The sequence below is a fragment of the Harpegnathos saltator genome, unplaced genomic scaffold (genome assembly GCF_003227715.2).
Source record: "Harpegnathos saltator strain DR-91 unplaced genomic scaffold, Hsal_v8.6 scaffold539, whole genome shotgun sequence".
NCBI lineage: Eukaryota > Metazoa > Arthropoda > Insecta > Hymenoptera > Formicidae > Harpegnathos > Harpegnathos saltator.
The window spans coordinates 750,053-772,358 of record NW_020230359.1 but is presented as its reverse complement, the minus strand read 5'-3'; the positions used below and the strand labels follow the sequence as shown (position 1 = coordinate 772,358).

The 22,306-nt window shown below is 50.7% G+C and overlaps 1 protein-coding gene across 3 annotated transcripts in view; it reads left to right on the top strand.

The window, feature by feature from the left end:
* Positions 1-21,917, top strand: part of LOC105183502 (calmodulin) — a 58,436-nt gene extending 36,519 nt beyond the window's left edge. For 2 of the 3 annotated variants that reach the window (XM_011141702.2, XM_025303283.1), the window contains exons 4-7: positions 6,088-6,203; positions 16,908-16,998; positions 20,612-20,668; positions 20,923-21,917. In XM_011141702.2, the coding sequence (XP_011140004.2) occupies positions 6,088-6,203; positions 16,908-16,998; positions 20,612-20,668; positions 20,923-21,005 (347 nt within the window). In that variant the 3' untranslated portion in view covers positions 21,006-21,917. The remainder of the gene's footprint in view (positions 1-6,087; positions 6,204-16,907; positions 16,999-20,611; positions 20,669-20,922) is intronic. The other variant, XM_025303284.1, reaches the window with a different exon arrangement.
* The last annotated feature ends 389 nt before the right edge of the window (positions 21,918-22,306 follow it).

The window sequence follows — 22,306 nt, the reverse complement described above, 5'->3', positions numbered from 1 at the left end:
GCGTTATTCTTGTTTCTCTTTTTTTTCTTTTTCCTGCAACACGCGGCTGCGCGCGGCGCGACGACGCGCAGCGACGTGTACGAGGGGCTGACGGGCGAAAAACGCACACGCGGCGTGTGCGTTTTCGGCAATGCGGAACACGTGACCGTGACATTCGTAATATGCCAACACCGTGGGCTTCTTATCGGGTTCGCGATTGATCCGCCGGCCTTCTCCGGCACAGAGCCGGCGATCTCGAGCTGGCGCGATTCCTATCTGATCGCCCTACCCTCGCCGAGTTACGCCTATGGAATTCATCCGGAATCCCAGCGGTCCGTATCGTAACACGCAGTCAATTTGTATGGCCGCTCTACGTACGTACGTGGGGCATGTAATACGTGGGGTATAATACACGCGACGAACCCGCTATCAGAAAATGCCCAGGGCTACGGCCGCGCGTTGTGTGCGCCTGTCGTGTGGCCCTGTGTGTGTGTGTGTGTGTGTGTATGTGTGTGCGTTGACGGCGGCTACACCTCCCCGCTGACGGGTTATCTGCAAATAGCGCCGGGAATTATGTTAGTACAGATCGATGATCGTAATCGCTATCGATTAGTCCTACTCGAGGCTCCCCGCGAACGTAATAATCTCACGCTTATTAAATCGCGCCTATTGCTTTTCATCCCTTTTGTACCTTTTCGACCGTGTGCGCCTCCCGCGACAAAAATCCAAGCCACTCTCGTCATGCGCTCCACGACCCTACGAGGGGAAGCTCGATGTCGCGCGACTGAGAGCGGAATTTCAGGCGCGATGCCATTCGAGCGGAATGAGACGTCCCAAATTGTTCCGTCGTAAGTCTCGTGATTGGTAACTGTGATTCTTACGCAAACGAGGCGACGTAAAGCTGTCGAGCGTTCAGCAAAATTCACGGCGAGGTGCGCCGTTAGGTAAAACCCATTGCGCCTTACCTTTTGTGCAAACGAAGTCGTGTACGCTTATTTAGCATAAATAAAGATAACACAAAGAGATCGCCGGCGCACGCGAGGCACAAGATAGTCACGTTTCCAAGAGTTCCGACACCTGTCGTAAACTCTCATCGCGCAGCCGGACGTGCTCATGCAACGTTATTGCCGGCGAGTTAGCAGCGAGAGAGAAAGACAGAGAGAGAGAGAGAGAGAGAGTGGGGAGGGGGGAGAAAGAGAGTGCCGGCACAATGTATCATACTTTAAAGCCACCCTCTCGCTCTCTCGCTCTTCACGGTATCTTATTTTCTCACGCGGGAACAGCTGCATGTTGTAATCGCGATTATCCGCGTGTTTACGCACGTCCGCGCTCGCGCAAGTATTACCGCGAATTATCTCACCGCGAAAGGAGACGCGTGCGCGTGTCCGGTGCCTGCGGCGGATTCCACGGCAGCGCGGAGGGACGAAGGGTCGCAAAGTCGCAGCGTGTATATATACATATATATGCTCACATATATATATATATATATATGTATATATCGCGGAATCCCAAGGCGGCTCTCAGTCGCGACGGCCCCGGCATTATCGCCGGCTAAATCCCGTTTACACCGGCGCTTATCCCCGACCGAAATCCGCTTAGGCCGACGCCGACAACTGCAGCCGTGGAAATCCCCGGAGACGGCGCGACGCGAGGCTGCAAATGAGGGCTTCGATTTTTTAAGGGAGCATCCGCCCGCCTTCATGCATGCGCCGTCTTCACGCGGCGAGACGTCTTCACGTGCGAGCGCGACTTCTCATCGAGAGATATATATTCGCTCGTGCGGGCATTTCCTTCGCGAAACCCAGCCCGAGGTTATATTCCGAGGAAATCGCAGGCGATTCGCGACTGCTCGATGGATTAAGCTCTCTCAGAAATGTGCCGGGAAATAACAGGCTTGACGTAGGGGAAAATCGACGCGTCATATCCAGGTTATTCGTATTCTCGGCTGGATAACAAGCAGAAGTACCCAATAAAACTATGACAGAAGGAAAGAGAGAAAGAGAGAGAGAGAGAGAGAGAGAGAGAGAGAGAGAGAGAGAGAGAGAGAGAGAGAAAGAGAGCGAGAGAATAAGAAAAAGAGGTAATTTATCCACAAGAGGGACTGGAGTGTTATTTCATAAACGAGAATCTCTCTACGAATGCCTAAACTGACCTGCGTCGAGAAGGGAGCGCGAACGTTCGTCGTGCCGTCTAATATAGCGACGTTCGCGCTTTGATTTTACTGCTTCGCAGAATGGAAGAACTTCCTACATTCCCATCTCATGTGTCCCCTTTGAATCAAACTTTATTGTACATATTTGCAAAGACTGGTAATTTATGGACCGTAAGGAGGAATAGAATTGCAGCGAGAGTAATAATTTTGCTGGACTAGGAAGTTGAGATGCAAAGCGGAATAAGGTTGCGGCATCGTTCGCGGCATGCGAGCATCTCGATACAAATACGTTGAAGCGGTCAGGGACGTTGTGAATGTTTAATTCAGAAACTCGCGAACGTTATTTGCCTCACATTGTACACTCATAGATCCAGTCATATTATTACGGTGAAACGAGATATTCATGTAATCTAATTAAAAGCACATTAAACACAATTAAATTGCACAATTAAATTCAACATATCGGATTTATGATTTGGCAAAAGCGACGTGAAATAGAGATAGTGAGAAGGAGAGAGGGAGAAAGGTAGAAAGATAGATAGATAAATAGAGAGAGAGAGAGAGAGAGAGAGAGAGAGAGAGAGAGAGAGAGAGAGAGAGAGAGAGAGAGAGAGAACAATTGCAGATGCGGCAAAATTTGTTAAACCACTGACGAATTCGCAAATTGTATTCGACAGACATGCCATTTGTCCAATAGTAAGGCAATTAATTTCGACCGTGAAAAATATTGCGGCAGCTACGAGTGTGCTTTTTTAATATCAATAAGTATCAATGCACTGCTAGAACTGTGTCAACGTAAAATATAATTTTAAATATCTGTATTCATGTATATAATACACCAATAGCCATTGATACATTAAACCATCTTTTCTCTTTTAGTCGCGGCGTCGGTTTTGTCTCCATTCTAAATTTCAATCTCTCTCTCTCTCTCTCTCCTCCTCTTTCTCAGATCCGATTAGTCAACGTACAATAAGAACCTCTAATTAGCGCATTACATGCAACTTTATCAGCGTACACACACTCGGTTTACATGACAAGCTTAACGCGGATCTGTCAGTTACTGCGTGGGAATTAGCCGCATTGTAAGATAGACAGAAGCGAAATGGATTGTAAACTGTACACGTTGCCAGCATCACGTGCGTTTATTTAACCGCTGGTCAAATTATGCAAATTACAAGAGCAGCATCCGTATTGTTCGAACGAGACCTCGACGCAGGTCTCGACGCTCGATACGCTCGCACGATTGTAATTTGTTTGGCGTGAATATTCTCGATAACGTCGCGTCCGACTCACCAATTCGATTTTCGCCGGCCGCAATCCATACGCAGTAATGTACGCTCGATTACTCGCACGTGTATTTGCAAATTTGCTTCGTGTTTATTTGCGCCATTCGGTGTTTCTCCTCCCATTTTTCCATCCTTCACTTCGTTACGTCGACAATACTGGTCGGAACAGAAAATTGCAAACTGTTGCTTCGTTCAACGTTGCTTGACGTGAAGCTGCATTCTAAATTATTTCTCAGCATACAAGATTACAAGCGACGGAGAGAGAGGGTAATATTTATTGTAAACGGACGTCATAAATGAAAGATTTACGATAGCCCGCTTCGTGACAAACTGGCGAATTAACGGCGAGTTAAATTAACGGCGCGGACGGAACCGCAATTAAGCGCTCGTGTAAAACAACGCGCGACTATTGCGAATCCACTTGTCGTCGTTCATGGAGCAACTAAAAAAATCTCTTAAAAGTGACGAGGAAGAAACCGCGGTTCTCGCGCAAGAAATTTCCATCTGGTGACATTACTCCAGATCGCGAGGTGTAAAGCTCGTTCATTCCCGTTCTCTCTCTCTCTCTCTCTCTCTCTCTCTCTCTCTCTCTCTCTCTCTCTTCCTCTTTCTCGTTTGTCGCTGTCCTTTCTTTTTCCCTTCTTGCGTCTTTGTGCGAATATTGCCGTGTACTTCCCTCTTATTATGGCGTATATAACGGGATAAAGGGATTGCGTGGTCGCTTAAAAGGATGGAAAGCATTTACGTCGTGGAACTACTTTACGGGAATGCGTGGAGATATGAATCGCGCTCGAGGAACATATGTGGCGCACCTAAATAGTCCATATTTAATATTCAACGTTAAATTGATATTGGATATTAGACAATGTACAAAAAATATATATTTGTAAGTATAAAATTATATACAAGGGACACACAATATAAATGGAACAAATTGTATGTGGAATATATGAAACTCGTCCAGTAATTTTCTAACATCTTGGAAAATACGCACATTAGAAAGAAATGTTTCAGACAATAATTATATTATATTAAACGATGTATCGACCATGTTGGCTTGTCTTGAATAATGCCGTTAAAATTGTGAAAAATTATTAAGAAACTTCTCTAACGGATATTTACATTTTCGTTACATGTTCTTGTAGCTAGTTTCAAGATGTCTTCAGCATTGATACGTTTTTGCGTGAAAACCGAAATTCTCAATACCTTTTTAACTTTTAATAACGCTTTATACCTATCCAGAAAAAACCTTCGATGCTGTACGATACTCTATTTAACGTATGTATTGCTTTCCATTGCCACTTGGAGATACTCGATATTTTTTCGTCGTGGGAATCGCACTTTATTAATTGTTCCCGATTTCGATGAAGAATGGCTGTACGCCCGTAGGAAGCGCACGAATTTAAGCTTTACAACGGTTTTCGTGTGACATCTCTACGACCACTAAAACCGAAAATACCAATAAATGTATCGAGTCGCGCTGTCGAACCGCCCGCCGAGATGGAGCGCGCCGGCATCTGTCACGCGATGTGTGTAGGTGATGGCAGGTCCGCGTTCCTCCGCGTACAATGTAGCGTACGCGATGCAGTTGGAACGCGGCCTTGCCCCCACCACTATCGTGTATCGTGTTTGGCCTCGCAAACGTCGAGTCATTCACCCAACTCGCCCGCATATCGGTGTCCATCGCGCCAGTGTGTGTGTGCGTGCGTGCGTGCGTGGTGCGTGCGTAGAGCGTCAGCCAGTGCCATCTGGCGGGAGCGCCATCAAAATCGAACGCGATCGTGCCGGGACTCAACAAGACGTAACTCGCGAACAGATGAACGTAAAGACACGCGGTAAAAAGTGACCATCTTCGCTCGCGATCCCGCGTGTGTTTGCAATGCGGTTTTCTCGTCACAAAAAATCAAAAAACTCTCGTAGCCGAATGCGTCGTGATAAATTTCACTCCCAGGGAAGTCACGAAGCAGTGGAGCCGCGCTTGAGTTCTCTTTCTCGTACCTCCTTCGCACTTTCTCTTCGCGAAAATGATGTTTATCACCAACCGTTCGTTTACCGCGAACTGTAGGATTAAGTAGAACGTAGCTTAAACACTAAGTAGTTATACTTCGAAGACGAATAATTTGCAAACTCACGTTGATATTAATAAGAATCGAGAAATGCACCACGCAAGACAACCTGAATTTGGATTCAAAATAATTTAATTTCTTCAATCAAGTGGTTCGCAGCCCGCTCGGGAACTCCGAAGAGCTCGTCCTGCATTTAAATGACGATGAAAGTTTTCTCCTTCCGCGTAATCAGGGCTTTCCCTGAGATTTTTGGCTGCTGAGTGTGTCTGTTTTGCATACACAATTAAATCGCGCGTTTAATTAAGTGGGTTGTGCAATTCGTACGTAATATTGCGTGACTGCATGATATTACGAAAAATCTGTAATCACGAAGAAGTCTTACGTGGCAAAAATTGCCGAAGAGCATAACAAGTGCCGCTCGCTTTCGTTATTCTTTCTATTAAACGAGTGAAAAATCGGCAACAAGCATCGGCTCTTCGGCCTGCATGCAACAACCGGCATGCAACAACCGATTATGCGGCGAATGCGTTGAGATCCGCAAACACACAAATCGTACCTCGCGCCTTATCGCGCGGTCTTGTCATAAACTGTGATTTTTCCGCAGGCGACGGAAACGTCAGCTTCGAGGAATTCGTCGAGATCGTCAGCAACATCGGTGCGAGCACAGCGGCGCCCACCGATCAGCATCAGGAGGAGCAGGAATTGCGGGACGCATTCCGGGTGAGCGAAATAGACACGACCTCGTGTCCGATTTGTCCCTTCCGGCCGCCTCCTCTATCGCGCAGCCTTATCGACCCTGCGATCGGTAGATAAATTTTAAGCACGTTCTTGTATGTACGTAGACGAAGCGCGTTAAATATCGAGCGCGACGTACTTCTCGCGGACCCGGGCAATTTTCGAGCGGATTATCGGGATCGCTTTCACTCAACTTTCTTCCTTACATCGTCAAAGTGGAGAGGATTTGCTACAACTGGCTGCTCCTTGAAGCGGGAGATAGAGGCGGTTTCTCTTCGGAGGGCGCGAGGAAGCTGCGGTTTGCAAATTGCTCCCCGGCGCTTTCTCATTTAGGACGTGACATTGTACGCAAGAGAAATGCAAAAGTTCGTGACGATATTCGCGACGTGCACTATGCATACCTGAGCGTTCTATCCATATTTTATGTATCTTATTAATATAAGTTCCTCTAGCGCGGTAAGAGCTGTCACCGCTCGGCTCGTGCTTCATCGCCGAGGATACGTAATTCCTCGACGGGCGTAACTGCGCTCGCGAGAATCGCGAAGTGACGGGCGACTCGACATTTCGCGGCTCAACGACTCGCGCCAAGCGCAATCCTCGGTCTTTTCCGATCGGAATAAATTTCGATCAGGTGTTTCGCCGCGTTCGCGGCCCTCCTCCAGAATTTCCGACACGTTTACCATGAATGTGAAAAATCTACGGACGGCCCGATGACATTGTAGCCGTAATACCCATATACATATGTATAACACCGTTATTTAAAGCGGCGCGTGCGAGAGGCCGCAAGGAAAAGCGCGGCGAGGAAACGCTTTACGAGCGCTTAACCCTGAGCGCGATATCGAACGAACGGCATGAAATACGTGGACGTGCGCAGCGAGGATCGCGGATAAACGGCTCGATGAATGGCTCAGGGGGAAATTGCATATACAATATATATATATATATATATTTACGCTGCCGCGAGCGAAATTGCGCGTGGACCCTCCGGAGCGTCCCGCGCGGAATCCTCCAAGTTGTTAGCAGGGTGACGAAGGAGACGAAGAAAGGCGGCCGAGGAGTTCAAGATTCGTGTCCGCGGTTTAGGCTCACGCGTCGTGCGCCCCGAAACGAGGGGAAACAATTAATATCTTCTGGAGAAACCGAGAGCGGCCGCGCGACCCCTCCTCGAGGCTCTCCCGGCGGAAGGAAACCGCGCGCGAGATATTCTTGAGTAGTGAGATAATCGACGGATCCCGAGTTCATTCCGCCGGATCTTGGCAAGCACCGGCTGGGAGGATTCGAGGATATACGAGGTCGTATCGACGCGGGATCATACGCTTCGACTTTGTAGGCGCGAAACACCGGGGGGGGACCAAAGGATCACAAAGCTTTGCATTTTCCTACTTGTTTTCACAGCGAATGTGATGTCACGGCTTTCTTGGGTGAATAATGTCGAATATATGTCGATCGTACAACGTAGTAGTAGGTTACCTTTCGCTTCGCGCGTGAAACTATAGATGAGTCGGGATCACATCGGGGCGACGTCGCAGGGCTGAGGCGACGTCGTGGACGTCGTGGAGACAAGAAGGAAAACGGGAGGAAAATTCGCATTCCGCTCGCGTGGCGCGCTAATTGCCCGCGTCGTGATCCGCACGGCGGCGCGTTTCGCGCCGAGCCGGGATGGACTCGTCGCGACTCTCTTGACGAAAGATCCATCGTAATTTCATCCGGACGTACTCCCAGGAGCGGTGTGAGTCGTTCGCGCGGAAGGAAAAGCCGGCACTTACACAGCCGCGGGGCGAAATTTATCGGAAGCTTCGGAAAGTTCTCAAATGAGGAAAATAAATCCACGGCGTAGAAGTTTGTGCGCGCGCGTTCGCTCACGACGGATGAACTCTCTCTCTCTCTCTCTCGCTCTCTCTCTCGCTCTCTCTCGCTCTTTCCCTCTCCCTCTCTCTCTCTCTCTCTTTCTCTCTCATGGAGGACCGACGTGAAGGGATTTTCGTAGAAACGGGAAAACGCGAAAGAGGAGGTTACAGAGGTGACAGAAAACACGGACTGCTAGGACTGCTAGGAGTCTTCTCGATCGGTGTACGTTCCTCTTCCAAGTATGGTCCGATATTTGTTCGGATTACAGAGACGGCCGCCATTCGCGTAGCCAGCGTCAGGTCCTGTTCACCCGCGCGCAGGATGTCCGACACTTGATGTTTCACGGAGCCCCCACGGAGGATCTAATTCTCTCGCGTTGACCTCTCGGTTCCTCCGAGACGAATGTGTTTCGACGTTTCGGGCAGGAATCGGGAATCGGGAATTCCCGTCGAAAACGGCGGGAAAACGTCGGGAGCGATTCGCGTAAATCGCAAGACGAGGCTGACTCGTACTTTGCTCGCTCAAGCGAGAATTTTTCTCCCCTCTCTATTGTTTTTTTTTTTTCTTTCTCGTTTCCTTCCTCCTTTTCCGGTCGAACACACTCTCCGAATTTAATCCAATTCGCGCGGATGGTTTTCGGCAGTCCTTGATCTAGAAGAGGGACCGATAAAGCGGTTTAATTCTCTCCTCTCTCTCTCTCTCTCTCTCTCTCTCTCTCTCTCTCTCCTTCGCGTGCGACGGGAGCAATTATAATAATTCCACTAAGTCGTTAAATCCGGAAGGCTTATTAAGATCGAGGAGCTGAGTAGCGACGAAGTCGAGCTGATCCCGATTACCCATCGAACTTTTTGTCGCAGGTAAATGAGGACTCCGTACGCTCCTCCGCGAAGTTACGAGTCGAAGGAACGGAGGACGCGGTTCGCTAAATTTACTTTAGATTCTTTGCTCGTTACGTAGTCCTTTTGCTTCCAGCCGCGGTTAAAACTCTCACCTGCATGCAGGGGAGTAAGAGGGTAAAGGGGTGAATGAGAGGGGTTTCTGGGGAGAAGAGAAGGAAAGGAAGGCGAGGAAGAAGATGAAGATGAAGAAGAAGAAGAAGAAGCGAAGGGAACTTTTGTCTCCCGCGTTTCTCGCATGTGACGTAATCACTGGGTAGATAAACCGACAAGATTACGCCGCTACTCGGGATTCGCTGATCTCCCTGAGTTATCCGGATTAAAGACGTAGCGGTGTTTCTTCTCAACGCGATATCGCGCTTGAAGATAAATGAGTTTCTTGTCGCGATGCTCAGATAACCGATACAATTCGATTTACAACGATATCTCTCAACGAGGCAGCCGGGAGAAAAAGCGATACCTCGGTGATAATTAATTGAAATGTGATCTCGATTAAACTCGCGCGCAACTTCCCTCTTCGTGTTCCTCGTGATTATTACTGGAAACATGCGAGATATTTAATTTATTAGCCGACAAAGAGCAGCATTGGAGCCACAGTCGCGGCAAATATTTCAAAATATAGTCGCCGTCGCTTGCCGAATCGGATGGACGAACGAGTCGAGAGCACACGGCCGCGATTGTGCGCGTTGATTCGCGCAATTAAAGTCGGATCGTCGGGTCGGGGGATTTCCTCGAGTTTGGTAGTCGCGCGTCGCTTAATACCGCTTTAGCGTCGCAAGTTGCTCAGGCTTATCTTGACTGACAATGAGAGGAGGACCACCTTTCGGTGGCGACCCAGTTCCAGCGTCGTGTTGCCATCGTTCCGAAAATACGCCGAGAGAGATAGTAGGCCTATGTGAGCTGGAAAGATGGTGTTTTAAAACGAGATTTAAGCGCCGAAGAAGAGACGTGACGACAGCAGTCAAAACAGTGGAAGTCGGCGTCCGCTCGACGATACGCTCGCGGCCACTGACGTTCACTTTTGCTCGCTTCGACTATTCTCGTCTAAGACTGCGTTTCTAAGACTCTAGCACTTGATTCCAAGCTGTCAGTTAGTCGCGCGAATCGACTTGTAACGAAGAAAGTCGAGTCCCGCCGAGACTTTAGTCAGCGGGTAAAGATGGCGGCGGCGGGACGACAACTTAATTAAACCACTTTCGATTATCTTCGCTCACTCGTGTTTGCTTTCAAGCGGACGCGTCTTCGGGACGGCGGGAGGTGAAATGAACGAACGAACGAACGAACGAACGAACGAACGAACGAATAGGTGGAACGAAAACTTGTGCGCAGACTTGTGCTCGCTGTTTAGCGAGGCACGACGCTGGTAACGTAACGCGGTAATGCAATACACACGCGAAATAAAAACACGCTCGCCAATTTCCCTTCCTCGTCCTGTCGTCCCCTTTTTAGACGCATTTCATTCCCTCGCATGTTGCTGCAGCGCTTTTTCGCTCGGGGATGTATCCTCGGATTCTTCCACGATGAAAGGAGGCGGAGTGGTGCAGGTTGGCTTCGCGTGAAAGCAACGCGACCTCCATTAAACCGTACACTACCCATCGGCAAATGTTTCGAAACATTCGCAACACGTCCCGTTTTCGACACGACGTTTCGGTCGACCTCCGGCGAGAGACGACGCTCCGCTCCCATTCCCGCGCTATTCTTCGGCTCCGAAGCCGAAGATGTCGCGCTCTCCGAGGAACGGCGTTTTGTCCGACGAAATTTCTCCTCTCCGACGTCCCCGCCACCATTCATCCCGTGCATTCTCATCCCGGTCACATTTCTCCCCTCGTCGTTTTCGCGCCGCGCCGCACGGCTGCGAGCACGGCGTCGTCGCGTGATACGCTCGTCGTGCTCGCAGCCGACATCCCTGCGATCGAGATTCCGCGGCCGGGAGCGCGTTCCGTCCAGTCCGCGAGGCTCGCCCTCGTTCTCGGGACGTCGACAAAAGCGAGCTCTCGATCCCGTTTTTCTTTCTCTCCCTTTTTTCATTCTCTCGTCGCTGCGCTGTCCATCTCCGCCGATGCGCCGGTCGACATCTCCGCTTGATTCCTTCAAGCGAGGCAGTCTCTGTTCATCCCCCCCCCCCCCAGCGCGATTCACCTTGTCTCGGGTAATTGTCAGACGGGCAAGAAAATATTTGCTAATTGTCGCATCAATATCGTTTTGCGGCAAATGTGAGGAAAAGAGAGCCGTAATAGTTGGGACAGTGAGACGAGGACTTATTGTCGCGACGCGATTCGCCGCGATCGTCGGAGTCGTGTCGCGCAAATTCATACGGCGAGCGTATTTCACACTCGGATTCGTAACGGATTCGCCGCCGTAACGCCGGCGCGGCGGAAGGAGCAGAGGGCGGAAGAACTTGCAAGAGAGATCCACCTGAGCTGGCGGGTAGCCGCCGAATAGCGATGGAAGGAAGCGTGTCAAACTGTTGTTACGCCACAATACATTCTAATGACGCCGGCTTCACCGGAAGATTCCTGTCGAAACGTCTCTCTCTCACTCTCTCTCTCTCTCTCTCTCTCTCTCTCTCTCTCTCTCTCTCTCTCTATCTATCTATCTACCTTTTTATCTCTCTTCCTCCCTCGCTCACGCTCAACCATCCCTCTGGATTGTCTAGCAGCGTCTATCCGAGCCACTTGTCTCCCGCTCGCCTGGTTACCCCGACCAGCTGCACTCGCGTCGTGGTGTTATTTTTTGGTGTTCTCTCGAGGATACGCGGATCGTCCTTGCGTCTCTTCTTTCGCGAGCGCTCCAGATGTTTGCGCAAAAATTGCGGGATTCGACGCGGCTTCGACGCGCTCCGCCTCCTTCGAGAATAGTATATCCCGGAAGACTGACACTTCGGTCACGGAGGAAACGCGCGCGCGTGGTGAAATAAGAACGCGCCAATGCGGATAAATAAATCCTCGATTAGATACGAAGGTTCATTGTTGTCGCGTTGTCGTTATCTTGGCCTTCGCGAGTCGTCTTATCGGATCTATTTTAAGCCGCTCTCTAATTGCGCCTCATTAAATTCGCTTTTATTCCTGCCGATCCTGCCTGCTCGTTCCGGTTGTCAGCCGCTCCTAAAGCGCGATGGTCTAGAATTTTTTATTAAATTTACCCCGTCCTCCCTCCTCCCCCTCCAGGGCAGCCTTATTGCGCAAGGTTACCTTCCGACTGTTCGCTTGCCTCGCTTTAACGCGTTCAGATACTGCTCGTCGTCGTCGTCGTCGTCACCGTCGTCGTCGTCATCACCATCGTTGTCGTCGTCGTCGACTACGCCGTTTTCCCTTATCTGCGCGAATTATGTAAATCGCCGATTCAGATTTTTCCTCGTTTTTTTTTCGCGCGGCCCACGCTCACGTGTTATTGGGCCTAAAACGAAGCGCGTGGAACTTTAAATTTATTTGGGCGACAGTTTAATGGAATGATTATCGCGATGTTTCGCAATTCCACCGTGACAGAATTACGAAGTGGGATCCCCCGACGGGGATCTCCTTTGATATTTCACTCTCACTCACGCACACACAAATAGATTATATTTTACCAGCCAATTGGATTTTTCTCTTCCGATCGCTTTTGTCCGGGGAAAAGTAAATCCCCCTGGTAGTTGATAAATTTTGTGAAATCTACTGGAAATGTTGCGCGGGAGCAATCGAGTTTCCCGATGCTCGGAGGTCTTTCGGAAAATGCTGCGGGAATTCTCAACCAGAAATTCCTCGGACGATTATTGTTCGATAATCAGCCCGTTGTATTCCACGCGTTTGCACGCAATCCAATACGGTGCGCTTTCAAGGAGTCCCCCACCCCCACCGCCCACCGATCTTTTAAACGTTATAGTGCGCTAAAGCGTTTAACGGTCGTGGCATCGGGGTCATGCGCGACGTATTGTAGTTACCGAGTCGATATTTTAATCTTCGCGAGACCCGGCTACACCACCCGGGACGTCGCTCGGATTTTACCGTATCCGAAATAAAAGAGATGGAAAAGAATGGGGACGAAGGTGTGGGGAAGACAGACTGCGCGAGAGGACGAGAGAGAGAGAGAGAAAGAGAGAGAGAGAGAGAGAGAGAGGGGGGGGGAAGGCATAGGAAACGTGTAAAGGGTGGAAAACAAGCGGTCGAAATGGAGGAGCAAGTGGAGGGGGTTGTAAGAAGGCGATGGTGAGAGTCAGCGGCCTGCCGAAGGACACTGCGGGTAGAGATTTATGGCGTGTAAAGAGAAAAAAAAGAGTCCCGAGCGCGAGTACCGAGGGATTACATTGCGAATAATGCGGTGTGCGCGCGCGAACACGGATTCTCGCAAAAATCTAATAACACCAAAGCGATGTTGTCCTCGATTTAAAAGCGATTTATCTCACTTTGGTCGGCCGCGATTCTCGCGGGGGCGAAGCTTTTATCCGAAATTACGCGAATTCGCGTGTTTACACAGCGGATCGCTTCGCAGGTATCCCACTGAATTGTAATTAAAAAAAAAAAGAGCAGGTGAAACAATTCGCGCACACACACACACACACACACACACGCGCGCGCGCGCGCGCAGCGAAGGTCTCGAGCGCGAAGTAAAAGAGGCGATGGGAGGGAATGTATGCTCGAAGCGAAATATACGGCTCAAAAATCCGCAAAACAACGATTCCCTCAGAGGAAGGAAAGGATGAGAACATAAAAGAGGGGTCAAACAATGTACTAAAAGCGAATACGGCGTGGCATGGCTGCGAGATAAAGGCAGCGAAAAGAGAAACGAGTGGGATCGCGAACAAATGCGAACGTGCAAAAACAAATAACGGCAATCGAGTGCATCCGCCGTGGGCGATACTTGCGTCCATGGCCGAATGGGGCGAGAGAGAGTGAGAGAGAGAGAGAGAGAGAGAGAGAGAGAGAGAGAGAGAGAGAGAGAGAGAGAGAGAGAGAGAGAGAGACGGGCAGATAGATAGAGAAGGCAGCGTTGCGAAGATTCGCGCAGTACCTGTTTCTACGAGTTCGAGTTTTGTCGCCGTCGTTGCTACCGTCGTCGTGAAGGCCGCGGTGAAAAATACACTGGCGCATAGACGCTTATATATGCGCGAGCCTTTTTACGACGACATCAACGGCGAAGTGCGCGGAAATCGCATTTATTTCGGGATCCTTGCAATCTCTCGACACGGAGACCGCGAAACTGCAAAGTCGAAGGGCGCGAAGTTTGCCCTATTCGTCGCCTTGCTCGCGTCGCGCGATGGCCGCGCGAGTTTCGACGCGCCATGAATTATCGCAGTGTACCGCGAACGCCGACGTTTTTCGGCGAAGCATAACGAAAGCTCCGTTACGCGACACGAGCTTTCTAAGACCGGCTGAAAGCGCGGCAAGTGAAACGAACGCGTCTCGGGAGAATTTGGCGCCCGGTGCTTGCCGGGCGCCGTGCTCGCAGTTTCTCGCGAAACTTTGCCCCCGTGTAAAAAGTGTAGCGGGAATTTCGTACTTCACATTAGCATGCTAATGAATGGCTGATCGCGTAGCTGTCCTCTATCTCCCCCCTCCTCGGTCCTCCTTATCAGACTAATGAACGAACGGACGGACGGACAGACGAAGTAAAAGCAACGATTTATTTCCGCATGATACACTGCTTTCCATGTCTGAAATGAACCGTCGAGAAAAAAACCTCCCGCTGTATCCCGCGGGAGATCCATCGGAGATGCGCGAGACAGTGCAGGTAAATCCATACGAATGTTCCATCCAAGCGTGTGTATATGTGTACACGTGATCCTGAGGTGCATTATTTTGCATTGGAAATCAACGTCTGCCCTACTCTTACAGAGAGAGACAGAGAGAGAGAGAGAGAGAGAGAGAGAGAGAGAGAGAGGGAGGGAGAAAGAGAGGAGAGAGAGGGAGCCATGCACCTGTACGAGCATCGATTTCCGCTTGTTGTCAGAATGTGCAAAAAATATGTTTGCGTTGGAATCCGGTCGCAGGGTAAATCGAAGCTTTCGAACGGAAAGAAAATACGCCGGGTTTCCGGAACGGCAGAGTTTACCGTTGATTTTCACCCTAAGACACGCGGCAAATGTCAAACGCGACCGGCGACGAGCCTTCAGCGTCGCCGGATAGAATGCTGTCCATGGTCTAAATGATTTACTAATTGCTGTAACGATCGTCCGATTGCAATTTCCCCCGGCTCGTCAGCTCTCTTCCTCTATTATTAGGCGATCGTGACCATGATGGTCGTGTCCGGGACGACGGCAACACTTTGTCGCTCAGCTGGCCTCACTGCATTTCCCCGCGACGCGATTTTTCTCTGGCCCTCCTTTTCCCATTTCCTCGCGCGCGCGCTCTTTTCCCTCTTGGCTTCAGTCGCTCGCCGGAAACGACCGCCACTCCAGCGATTTCCAGCGAGGAAACGTGACAAATATTTCTGCCCGTCACCTCCGCACCCTCCGCGCGCGCGTGTGTGTGTGTGTGTGGTGTGTGTGTGTGGTGTCGCGCGCTAGGAAAATATACACTCGATCGTTTAGCACACGTTATCGCGACACGTGGGGAAACGTGAAGATATCGCAGCCTGCAGATTCGCAGGGCGGTGCAAACAGGCTCATCGATAACTCCGAGTCGATCGCCGAGACGTGTGAATGCGAGATCTCCTGACATGTTCGCTTGCTCGTATTTGCGCCTTGCCAAAGAGGAAAGTACTTTGGTTTCTTTGCTTCTCAATTATACGTAGAGACGTCGGAGTTTATCGAGCTGTGCGAGATAAAATTGCAGCTCGCTGCGAGATCGATCTCCTCCCGAGTGATTGCGCTCGAGAGGCGCATATTGTGAAGAGATCGGCAGTGTTTCGGTATTCGGCGTAAGCCTCTTGGGTCCTCCACAAAGGAACAAAGAGACGCGCAGGTACAAGGCTTAACAAGGGGAAGCCGTTGTATACCCAGGCCCGGGTGCGTTCCGAGCATATTTGCGTAATAAGTTGTCGTTAATACGACTACAACGAGCCGGATGGCACGCGCTGGCGTCGCATTGTCTTCCACATGAGAGACATCAAAGCGTTGTCTCGAGCGCCCCCGCGCGTCCGCGCCGCGGTGCGAAGCGGAAAGAGAGCGAAGAATTTCGCGTGCGCGCGAAACCTCCTCCTCGACGTGCTCGACGCGCCTCCGCGACGGTGTTTTCCTCCGGCGTGTCTGTCGAAACGGATGTCCGAAACGGGACGTCGGTTAACAAACAAGAAACTAGCACCGGCACGCCGTAGCAATCGTCTCGTGGAGCGGAGTGTTGCTCGGAGGAGCATCAATCCCGATTCCATTTCGAGGCGAATCCGGGCGATTCGAATTGCGCCCGCCAGCTCGCTCGCTCGCTCGCTCGCTCGCTCGCTCGCTCGCCACGATTTCGTGCAAATCGCGCGCCGCGCCGGAATAGACGAAACGTGTGCGCGATAAATAATAGGGGTGGCACGATTGTTACCTCGCCCGAGCGGCCTTTCCGTCTTCGCCGGCTCCTTCTTCCCCTCTCTCCTCCCCTGCTCCTCTCATTCTCTGTCTCTCGTTCTCGATTTCCTTGCTTAATCGCGGAAAACGTCCGACGTCGCCTGTCGGAAGCGCTCGCGCTCGTTAATGAGCGGAAATAAAAGCGGCCGAGCGCGAGGGAGACGCCTCCAAGCATCCTGATACTTTTGTGTTTCGCGCGGAGAAATAATATTTGCCTCGCGCGCTTCCCCCGAGCGCTTCGGGAGCGCTGCCGCGCGCGCGCGCGATCGAGACTGGCAATTCGCGAGGCAAAGTTCGACGACGACTCTCGAGAGGCCGAGAGAGCTTGCGCGACCGTTGTCTTGGAAATGTAATGTTACATACAAACAAAGCGAAAGTGCGACCGACACGTGGTGGCTTTGCGCGGCCGAACGCGGAACGCAACTCGCGGAGCCGAGCTGTGGATTTAATTGCTCTCTCTGTTTACTTGTTGCACAACAGGTATTCGACAAACATAATCGTGGCTACATCACCGCGTCGGACCTCAGGGCGGTGCTGCAATGCCTGGGCGAGGATCTGTCCGAGGAGGAGAGTAAGTATGACGTAACCGGCGAAAGCGAAATAATCGCCCTTTCACCCGCGAAGCTGCAGCGCTTCGGAGCTCGGCAAACGCACTCGCCGATAGCGCCCCGCCGCGAAACGCTTCGGAGGAGGGATGGGCGCTTCGTCAAAGAAAAGCGTCGTCTTCGATTTCGAATCGATTATGAAAAGAATCGTTTTCGCACAATCGATGTTTTCCTAGTTTATTTTGAATTAATGTGAAGAGTTATATGTCGCAACAATAAGTTAATATATTATTAAAACCTTAAAGACCTTTTTGCAATGGCTGCAAGCATAAGCTTATATATAAGACTATAAAGGTTATAAGCGTAAGCTACAAGAAATAAACCAATTAAAGTCGGTTGTTCTTACAATAGTCGACTGTTGTTGTTGTTGTTGGTTTATTTTTTACCGTTTACTGTTTACAGCTTTATTTTTGCAGCTATAGCTGTAGACGGGCCTCAATAGTAGTAAACGAATTCCCTAGTGATGAAAATTTAGTAACAGATCTAGTACTATAATCGACGAAAGGAATAATCGATCTAGGGAATAATCGGCCCCGAAAAATATCGGTCTGATAATCTTTATTTTTCAAGAAAACAATTGCTTGTTTCATCGCTCGATATTTGCCCATCACTACTTCGGAGTATAACTAGCGCGCGCGCGCGCGCTGGTCTCCCCAATCTTGCCCCGGAGATACTTCCGATAAGGGGAAACTTTGGCAATAAAAGCTGAAGTAAGCCGTTTCCGTGTAAATCGACACACCTGAGGACGATTGATTTTCGGCGAGCGCGCGGCGTCCCGGCTTTAACGGCTGCCAGCGAAACTGCTGCTAGCGGAAACAATCGCGATTGCATCCACGTGCGATTCACGCGGCATAAATCTGCAGGTAATACCCGTCTCGTGCCGATGATATTCGCCGGTGAGAGAAGAAGCGACAGATCGAGATCGACGCGCTCGTTTTCCCATCTCGATTCGCTTCCACCGCGCCAGTCGATCGTTATTCGCGTTATAAACGTCGCGACACGTTGACCGCGTGCGGGGAATATTTTAATTTTCACTTTTCTGCCCCTTTCTCTCTCTCTCTCTCTCTCATCCATTTGCGCCCGAATTATCGTTATTTTCCATCGGGGAATTATTTGTACACTCGGCCCTTGTTATTTTTCACGAGCCGGCGAAATCCGGATTCCCCAATTCGGCAATTGTTGACACGCACCGTCGAAAATCTAGACTGCCGCATCCCCCCAACCGCTCGCGGCCCTCCCGGTTACTTCGCCGAAGAGTCTCGTCCCTCGCGCAGAGGAGGCAGCGGCTTTCCGCCCGCATTCATGACGACAATCGTGTGTTTGCGCGAACGAAGCGAGACGGGCGAATCGTTCTCGGTCTCGGGTTGTTCGAGCGTAATCATAAGCGTTTCGCCGTGCGAGACGGCAAACCCGCCGGAATATCGATTGTTCTGCGGCCGTGGCCGCAGGATTACGTGCGGAGACCATCTCGAAGACATGTTTCCAATTAACTCCTCGGCAAATTGACGATTTCGCTAAATTGACGATTTCGATAGACGGCGCACGAGTACAGCGCGATTGAAAGACAGCTTTTCGCGACGTCACTTGTGTGTGTGTGTGTGTAAAGGAGTATCCGTGATGAAATAAAATATTATGTACCGAACTCTGCGCTAAATAGCGAGTGGCAGACTATTGAAGAATATCAACACGATATTTACGTCGGGCTGTCGGGCGCGAACATAACATGGAAATGTTTCCGCTCTTTCGCACCGTCCGCGTCGCGCATATCGCTACCGCGTGATTATTGTCGCATATTAACACCGCGTATAATTCCGGGCGGAGCTGCCCGTCGATATGTAGCCATTAACACAAGTACACGGCCAGCTGCGCGCCGTGACGCTCGCAGAGACATCGGTTGTATCAATCGCGACGGTCGATGCTGATTTTGCGTTTCGCTTCGCGAATTCGCGCGACCTGCCTGGCGTCTATTGTGCCTTTCCTCGGGAAAAAAGCGACCCTTCGTACTTCCGTGCGAAGAAACACCGCGAGAAATCGCGTCAGGAATGCGCGCGAGAAGCTTCCCGGAGATTGCTTAATTACTCCGCCGTCGCGCAGTCCGTTTGACGCGATAGAACGCCGCTGAAGAAACAAACGTAAGAAAGTTACAAAAACAATTGACTCTTTATAGAGAAACGCAATTTGCCCTCGCACCACGGTAATTACGTTCAGTTAATTGCGCCTCCGTAAAAACGAAGCGAAGGGCGACGGGCGAGGAGAGAAGACGAGGAGACGAGAGGAGAGGCGATCCACACGTAACGAATAATTTAAAACGACGACGTTGCACGAGGCACGTTATTGTTGCAAAGTGCCGGCGCGAGTTATGACGCGTTTAACAATTTGCCGCGCTTCAGACTTTAACGACAAAGTTGCAAATGGGAGAAACAAGGACAGGGAGAGGCTGGCAGAGAAAGGGTGAGAGAGCATGGGTCGCGTTCAGCACTCCCTGGCGAGTTCTGTTTATATCGCTCGATTGTTGGATTTGATAATCTCGCACGGCCGGACGATCGGCGCGAGTTCCTTCATTGGCCGCGATCAATTTCAGCTAAATCGCGCGGAAATCCACGGAACAATCGGTAGAATTGGCGGGATTGCAGTTTACAAAGTGTGTTACACGATTGCTGCGCACCGCGCGAGCGAGTTGCCTTACGTCGCGTTGCGTCACGTTTCACATTTGGCTTGAGTAATTACACCGTTCACGTTCACATTGGCTCACGTTGAGTAATTACACCTCGCGTGGCTCTCGCGTAGTAAACGATAGATCGCGATTGCGAGAAGGGAAAGGGTAGAGAGAGGGAGAGAGAGAGAGAGAGAGAGAGAGAGAGAGAGAACGCGACAAGAGGGGCCGGCTGCTAATGGGCGAGAGAATGAAATTTCCGTATTAGGGAGAAAGATCAATTTTGGAGATTTCGAGGAGGCATCCCGTGGAAAGTCCTCGGATGCCTCGGTTGTGCCGCGACGGGCCGTTAATACCGGCTGCCGCGACGCCGGTACGCGCCGTCTTCATTCCTTTCGGCGGCGATAAATTCTGAGTGGAAATAACGCGGCTATATCGGCGATATTCTTCGAGATGCATGATGCGATCGTGCAATTTGTTGTAGAGTCGGCCGCATCGTTCCCCGGCCAGGCGGGACGCGTGATGCGAATTAATCTCGCCGCGGAACGCGCCCGGCAAAGATAGATATTTACTGGATTACCGCGCCGGCACGGAGTATATGAGTGCGTTTATCGTGGTAAAAATAATTTCTCTTTTGTAAATTCGCATCGGACTCGATTCGCTTTCGTGCGCTTTTTAATCGTGCCCGAGGCTGGGTCTCTTCCTTCCGTTCTTTACCGTAGCGTAATGTGTAACGGTCTCCGATGACACTCTGAATCCGCGGAGGATTCAGTTGCAATTAAACGTATTATCGCGAGTGCCTTCGGATTGGATTACCTTTGACGCTCGATTGCCTATCGCGCGACTACGGCAACGTGTCGTTTAGCGAGCGAACTGCGCGACGAAGGGATGCTCGTCGATACAAGGCGTTCTCCTTCTGCTTTCAGTCGAGGATATGATCAAGGAAGTGGACGTGGACGGGGACGGCCGGATTGATTTCTACGGTAAGCTTGCGTCAGTTTCTTCTTGCGACCGCGAGACTCGCGGTCTCGTAAAAATCGGACAGGCGCGAAGTACAAGCAGCGGTAAAACGGAGCTTGATCTGCACGACCCTTGCGAGGAGTCGTAGCAGGCGGTGGAGCAGCCGCATCTGGACGAGCGAGGGGACACGTAACTCTCGCGAGAAAGTTGAAAGAGTGAAGATCGCCAAGAGGGCCAATCTCGAGAATTCCGCCGATTTGACTTCTCTGTGTTTCAGAATTCGTTCATGCCCTCGGCGAGCCGGGAATCGACGAGGACGAAGAGGACGACGAAGAGGATCTGCAATCTCCGCTGTTCTAAGATCGCGTCTAATCTATCTCATCTCTTTGTTAGATAAACCCGACTCGATACGGGCAACAGGAAGATGCGCGATCGCATTTTCACGAAAATATTCTTCCTCTCGCGTTTGCAATTCGAATCGCGCGATCACGCCTGGCGAACGAGACGAGGCTCGTCCCTTTAAACTTCGACAACTCGTCTGCGTTTCATTAGCTCTCGCTCTTCTCAAACTCTTCGAGTTGGTTTCAGTGCTGGGACGCGAGCGTCCCGCTAAGCGTATCGTGAATAGAAATAATAAGAAAAAAAAAATCTGCACCGAGCTACACGTTTACTCGCTCGCGAATGGTTGCGAGTGCAGCACGAATTTCGCATTCTTGATGTATGCTAAATGAATCGTCTCGATTTATCGAGGATTCTCGACAAATTGCTCCTGCGCATCGATAGCATGTGGAGACTCGTCGTCGTGATTGACCGTCATCGGGGCTCGCCGCTGAGAGAAGAACGCACGATGTAACACCGGAAGAAAAACAGAAGAAAAAGAAGCCCGCGAAAATCAAAATGGCAAGGATATCGAAAAGGGAGGGGCGGGCGCGTCGTCGGGCGCGAGAATATTCGGATTGCCACGCGGCGCGCGAATGAGCGCTATATATCGCCACATATATGCAGAATGTAAAAGACCAGAAGCGTTCCCGCTGGCACGATTTTAACGAGTCGCTGATAAGCGCCGCGGATAATTACGCGGGGGCGGTCGGTCGGTAAGACCAGACTCCGTGAAATTTCGCCGCGCTGGACAACGGCGGCGATAAGCGCGTTCCTGGCAGCGCGCTGCGCCAACGAGTTCGCTATTAAAACGGAGCGGATAAATCATCAGCGGTCGGCCACGGTGACTCTCTCTCTCTCTCTCTCTCTCTCTCTCTCTCTCTCTCTCTCTCTCTCTCTCTCTCTCTCTCTCTCTCTCTCTCTCTCTCTCTCTCTGTCACAGTTTTACTCTCCCGGGCGGAGGAAGCTCTTTCGCGCGAGCGACGCGCAACGCGACGCGCAAAGCGACGCGTTATCTCATCGCGCGAACTCCACGGGAAGCGAGCGAGTTAAGGCGCGAGCGCGCGAGATGTTAATCTAGTTGAGATAAATTGTTCATTTCGCATGTATTTTCGATCCTATCGCTTAACACGTGATATCAGAGAAGCGCGCGTTATCTCGCCCGGCTGGCTATCTATTCCCGAGTCTCTCTCTCTCTCTCTCTCTCTCTCTCTCTCTCTCTCTCTCTCTCTCTCTCTCTCTCTCTCTCTCTCTCTCTCTCTCTCTCTCTCTCTCGACGCCGC